At 49.1% G+C, this 6,154-nt stretch overlaps 1 protein-coding gene and 1 long non-coding RNA gene across 2 annotated transcripts; both read right to left on the reverse strand.

The window, feature by feature from the left end:
* Positions 1-1,136: 1,136 nt before the first annotated feature.
* LOC112345150 lies at positions 1,137-1,656 on the reverse strand. The gene is made up of 3 exons (XR_002991960.1): positions 1,588-1,656; positions 1,441-1,523; positions 1,137-1,377 (listed from the first exon to the last, which is right to left on the reverse strand). It is a non-coding gene; the product is annotated as an uncharacterized LOC112345150 (long non-coding RNA).
* Positions 1,657-3,389: 1,733 nt separating this feature from the next.
* Positions 3,390-5,832, reverse strand: LOC9652286 (cilia- and flagella-associated protein 251). The gene is made up of 6 exons (XM_024671203.1): positions 5,620-5,832; positions 4,995-5,202; positions 4,425-4,927; positions 4,179-4,359; positions 3,754-3,941; positions 3,390-3,578 (listed from the first exon to the last, which is right to left on the reverse strand). Exons 1-6 carry the CDS (start codon positions 5,830-5,832, stop codon positions 3,390-3,392), a joined length of 1,482 nt encoding a protein of 493 aa, XP_024526971.1.
* Between the last annotated feature and the right edge of the window lie 322 nt (positions 5,833-6,154).

Here is a 6,154-nt window from a genome sequence, read left to right on the forward strand (position 1 = left end):
TACTTATCAATTTCCTATACAAGAGTATCTAAAAGAGTGCTTGTGTGTGGAGGCTGGTAAAATGTTGCAATGCTGATCTATCTATCAAACTGCAAGAAATTGCAGAGGTGAAGGGAAGTCTCTTGCCAATTGTTACAAGTGCGATGGCCTTTAGACTCTCATTCACGATTTGAAGCTTTCTTTGATGCTCACGTACAGCAATCTTACAAGTTTGATTGGTGGCGACGTGCAGAAATTTAGTTTTTTTCCCATACAATGGTAACAACTTTGACTGTCTGGAAGGAGGTGGGCAAGCCTTTTCATCCGCTTATGACCTTCTAGACCAAGTCAAATGGCTTTATACCATATGGAACAACTGGAGGTGCGTACATATTAGCTCCTGAGTTCTTGCTCTAACGTGGTGTCGTGGTGTCGTGTGCCTGGGTGCCTAGAAAGTCGAACACCTTCGCTATCACCATCGTTACCCCACAGTCCAGCAGGAGATTTAAGGCAAAGCGTCCTTTATCAACGTGCACGTCTTCAAAGGCTTTGGAATTCTTCTAGTCTCATGTGATTTTGCTTTTTCCCAGAACCACTGGAGGTTCTTGTTAATAGTATGACTCTCATCATTGTTTTTTCTTGTTTCGTTCTTTTTATTTCACAGGTGGAGCTGCTAAATTCCCAGTGGATTGAAGATCGTTCATTTGGTCGGGTCGGTTCAAATTTACATGCTATGTGATGGTAATGCGTCTGGAGCAAACTATGTAAGATCTTATTTTCCTCAGCTGGATTTGTTTTTCCATTTTCTAATCAAGTTACGGGGACAAACTGATCAGGAATCCTTGCAAACGTACAAGAAGATCCACGATGTTAGAGACAAGTCTACAGATTGCAAATACTCGGCCTACATGGTAAAGTTCACGAGTTTTTCGGGGGATGCCTTGCCAAGCGGCTGCGCCGCAAGCCCTAGCGTGCTCTAGGTATCATCTTGTTGCTAGGATCAAAGTCGGATCTCGGACCTTTCAGAGATTCAAACATTATGAATTTGAACATTAAATCATCGTTTTTACAGCTAAATCAAAGAAAATGATATGAAAAAAACTATCACGAGTCTGAACTATTCCGCTGCTCACTGCTCTTTAGCTGCTTCCACTTTTCTTTTTGAAGCTGCTGCCCCTGCTTGGTTTAAGAAATTTTTCGTCTTTAAGCTGCTCAATCTTTGCTGCTCGATCTTAGCTGTTTCAGCCTGCTCCCTTTCTCTCCAAGTTTTAAAATCATCTTACAGTTTTCCATTCCCACTTGCTCGATTCTTATGATCTCTGACGCTGGTTTTATCTTTCGCTGCTTCAAGTCCTGCTCCACCCTCATTTACATATTCTTCTGGCGGCCTCCTATGATCTGGACCAAGTTGGCAGTCAGACTATTTTCCAAATAGAAAAGAAACATAATCTCTCAACTCACAAGTTGGCCAGAATAAGCAGCTCCTTAGCGTAGTCTCTGAGATGTTTTATTTATTTAGTCTCGAAGAGACGGCCTCCAACGATCTGGACCAAGTTGGAGCTCAGAAGATATTCCACCAGAGGAGAAAATTAAAAAACAAAAAAATACCATAGGATTTGTTGCTGATACTAAAGGAGCTACCATCACAATTTGTGTGTCGCTGCAGCTTGCTTCTTCTGTTTAACAACACGGATGAAATGAATGGAAGAGGAAAAAACGAATGACTCTACGTACCCTCGGTCCACATTTCTCGATTGTAAAGGTGGCCATTGAACCTCTGAATCGCTTTGCACCAGCTTCCACGTTCCATGAAACTCGTCCGATCTTCTGTCTTTATGACTCTAGCTTCGTCTTAGAGTTCGCTCCAGCTCTTGTAGTCTCCGCATGTCAGGGGCGAACATCAGCCGTTTTTCAGTCTTTGTGAAGCCGAACCTCTGGCTCCGCCGCCACAAGCAGTTTCTTCGAGTTCGAGATCATCTTGCCATCATCATCTTCTATCATCCAAGCACCTGTAAGAGTGATCCTGGACAGCATTGAAGCTCTCGTCCCGTTTCCGTCAACTAGAGAGCTTTGTCTTTGATCCGTCTTGGCATCTCATCTTCTCCTTCATCTCGCTGTTCTCACGCCAACGTTTGATGGACTCTTCTCCACTCGGCTGGCTGACTGCTCCGATCTCGGCCACTGTCTCGGCGAGCTCCGCTTGAGAAGCCCAGATCTTGACAAAATTATCTGCTATCTCCCGATTGATCAAGATATCTCCGAAACTTTGGAGTCGAGGGAGGATATCTCCTCGAAGAGGTTGATCTTCTCTTGACTTAGAAGTGTGGAGACTGGTCTCTGGCGCTTTGGAGGCTTGCTACTGCTTCCCTGTGCTGCTCGAGCTGTCAGTACTTGGCTTGCACCTCTGTTCTGTATTTGACTCTCGAGAGCTGGTTACTTCTTGAACTTCCATTCTCGTTTCTTCGACGTGCTTAGAACCTCTGGCAGTTAGGGAATGCTTCCGCCACTTCAGGCCTTGATCGTGCTGAGAAGCTTGAGCGGAAGCATGCAAAAACACAGCTTCCTGCGAAGCCAGATGCTCCTTCTTGTCGCATGTAGCGTCCATCTGATCCGTCAAACCTCTGCTCTCACATCGGTTCTCCTCGGCTTGTCTTCTTCATCCTTCAGAGCTCCTCGCCCAAAGCTTTGCTTTGCATCTGGCACGTCTCTCTCTCCTCCAGCGCCTCGAGTCCCGTGATCCTCTCCATCAGCTGCCAGTTACTTGCTTCTCCAGCCTCGCCTTTGCGCTTCCAAACTCCGCCATCACGTGCTCTCGCCGAGAGCTCCACCTCGTGCAGCGGATTCGACTCCGTCAGCCATTATCCCCTGGGGCTTCTCCTTCAAGAACTCCTGTCCGAACACTTCCCTCATTCCACCAGATGACAGAGAACGTCTAGCGTAGTCTGTCTTATAGTCTCTGCAGCCATCCGAAACCCCAGTCACGAGGAGCTTCAGCTATATCGTCTTCTCGCCATCTTGCAGCCATCTGACACTGGTTTACGTCGTTCCTCGCTACTATCATGGACAGCCTTACCGCAGCAGGCGCTCCTGAATCATCTCCGTCCACTGGAAAGCCGAGAAGATAGATCCCTCCTTGCTCCAGACACTGTAGAGTGTAGCCCAACTTGATCCATTGATCTTCTCTTGACTTAGAAGAGTGTGGAGGCGGGCTAGCCTGTTTAGATGCCGAAGTTTGATGGACTCTGCTGCACTTCCAGCCGACTGCTCCGCCTGGAGCCTCGTCAACCGCTGCTTTCGACTCTCCATCTCGGCCACCATCTTCCGAAACTTTCAATTCCAGTCGTTGATCTTCCCTCGACTTAGAGTGTGGAGACTGGTCTTTAGCTCAGACTTGACGCTTTAGTGACCTGCTACTGTGGTGCTCGACTTGCTTGGATATTTGGCCACAGCTCCGAGTTTTCCCGCTCCAACTTTTGGATTTGATTTCCCTTGAAGCAATCTGACACTGAGTTCTTTGCTGATACTTTCATCCGAGCAGCTGTACGAGCATTCCTGGACAGCCCTGACCCGTTTTCAAAGTCTCTGTCAACTAGAGAGCTCTACCAGATGACAGAGAACGTCGAGTGTAGTCTGTCTTATAGTCTCTGCAGCCCTCTCTGTGAATCCGAATACCCCCACCGTCACGAGCAGCTTCAGCTGTATCATATTCTCGCCATCACCATCTCGTTGCAGTCGTTCCCTTGCTACTATTCCTTCAAGCTGTGAACATTATACCGCAGCAGTATCTCCTGTCTCATCTCCGTCGACTGGAAAGCTGATAAGATAGATCTCTCCTTGCTCCAGACACTGTAGAGTGTAGTCAAACTTGATCCATTGATCTTCTCTTGACTTAGAAGAGTGTGGAGGCTGGTCGCTGGCCTGTTTAGACGCCTGAAGTGTGATGGACTTCTCCGCCTGGAGCCCTGAGACACGGTTGTCACGCACTGCTTTCACGTCTTGGACAGTTGCAAATCTTTGGAGTCGAGTCCTCGAGAAGGTCGATCTTCTCTCGACTTAACTGGTCTATAGCTTTAGTGGCCTCCTCCTGTGCTGCTCAACTTGCTTGGAGATCCAACTTCTGGATTTGACTCTTGAGAGTTGGCTTCTCCGATGCTAGAGTCCGAGCACTGGCCTCCAGTTGACCAATCCTTGCAGCCAACTTCTCGAGCTCGGAGCCAACTTCATTTCTCGTTTCTTCAACGTGCTTAGAACAGTTTGCTCGTGTTCTCTTCTCAGGTAAACCCAGGGTCTAGTCGTCTTAGAGTTCGCTCCAGCCCGGCCGATCATCTTCTCGCCATCATGGTTCCGACAAAACAAACACTCATCGTTCACTTCAGCTCTCTACAACAAACACGGAAGTTATTAGCAAACGGCCATCTGGAATCTGGAAGGTATATCAAACTTACCTGTCTCCTCTTGAATTCGGCAACAAAATCTCTCCCCGCACGATCATATAGTTCTTTTGCCTCCTTCACGAAGACCACCTCGCCGGACTGAAGCTTCTTCCACGGTTTCCTCTCACTCGGGATCCTATCCAGCATTTTCTGGAGCCTCATCATCTTCCGCGCTCGCTTGATCCTCTCTCGGTCGCTGGATTTGCCGTTGAGCTCCTCGTAAAGCTGCTCGGTGAGTCTGATCAGAATCCGGAGCGCGCTAACACTCCAAGACTTTTCCTCGTGCTTCTCCTCTTCTGTTTCCTCGCGCTTTTCCTCTTCCAAGCTGCGGATCTTCTTCTCGGTTTTTCCCCTCTGGTTTAGCCACCGGTTTGCCTTGTGGAAAGCTTCGAGATACGCGAACTCAACATAGCCCCCTCGGCCATCGCTAAGATGGGTTTCACTCCGCCGTCGGGTGCCGTCGGGAAGAATGTCCTCCGCTGAGGAAGAGAAGCGAACCATCTTCGGCCTGGAACCTGCAAGTCCAGAAGGCCATCGTGAGTCACAGTAGAAGAAGAATGCGAGAAGCAAAAGGAACCATACCTGGACGACGACCCCCGGCTGGCAGTAGAATTGGCTTGGGTCGCTGCTCCTCCTGCTTGGGTTTGTCATTCTCCTGCTGCTTCATCTTCTCTTGATCGTCTTCCCGTTCCAGAGGCTGCTTGATCGGCTTGATCATCTGCTCCTCCTCTTGTTCCAGCTGCTGCTTCATCGGCTTCATCCGCTGCTCCTCCTCCTGTTCCTGCTCTTGCTTCATCGGCTTGATCGGCTTGATCGGCTGATTCGGCTGATTCTTCTCCTCTCGTTCCAGCTGCGGCTGCTCCTTGTGACCTTGCTCCTGTTTCACCTCGCGCCTGAGTTCCTTCGTCTCATGGGCTTCTTTCTCCTGCTCCTCCTCGCTCAGCTGCTCAGCTTTCTTCTCTTGCTCCTCCTCCTTCAGCTGCTTCTCGGCTTCCTTTTCCTCCTCTTGTTCCAGCTTCATCGGCTTCATCTGATCGGCTTCTTTCTCCTCCTCGTTCACCTGCTCGGCTGTCTTCTCTTCCTTCAGCTGCTCCGCTTTCTTCTCTTGATTCTCCTCTTCGTCCTCTTTCTCTTGTTCCGGCTTGATCGGCTTGATCGGCTCCTTGTGCCCTCGCTCCTGTCGTATCGCTTCTAAGACGATTTTCACCTCGTGCCTGAGTTCCTTCAACTTCAAGGCGGCGGCGTCCATGGCTTCTCCCGAGACGGCCTCACAGACACGATCTTGGACCTTCAGCTTCGAGGCCGCCGCGTCCATGGCTTCCGGGTGGACCTTGTTGTCGCCCTTGTGCGCCTTTTTTGGTCGAAAGAGAGACCACAAACCTGTGACGCATCCACTGCGCTCCTGCTCTGTTCGCGCCATAGCTTGCCCTTTGCAAAATGCCTTTAATGCCCTAACCCTTACTAAATCTATTTCACTTTAATGCGTTCGTTTACATTTCTCGGCAGTGACTTAGGCAGCGCCCTGGCTCTTGAAACTCAGGCACGCTGGAACCAGCTCACAGGCTGCATCCCAGAAGATGTTTACACACTCTCATCTCTCAATATCTAGACTTGAGTCTGGAACAAGTCCCTGGAGCTGGTTTCTAATGCTTCCAGCTTGAGAGTGCTGATCAAACCAGCTACTGGATACCATCTGACCTCAGTAAACTTTCCAGAAGAAAACAAAGAAACGAGATGGTAGC

This window comes from Selaginella moellendorffii, unplaced genomic scaffold (assembly GCF_000143415.4).
Source record: "Selaginella moellendorffii unplaced genomic scaffold, v1.0 SELMOscaffold_7, whole genome shotgun sequence".
In the NCBI taxonomy this organism is placed as follows: domain Eukaryota; kingdom Viridiplantae; phylum Streptophyta; class Lycopodiopsida; order Selaginellales; family Selaginellaceae; genus Selaginella; species Selaginella moellendorffii.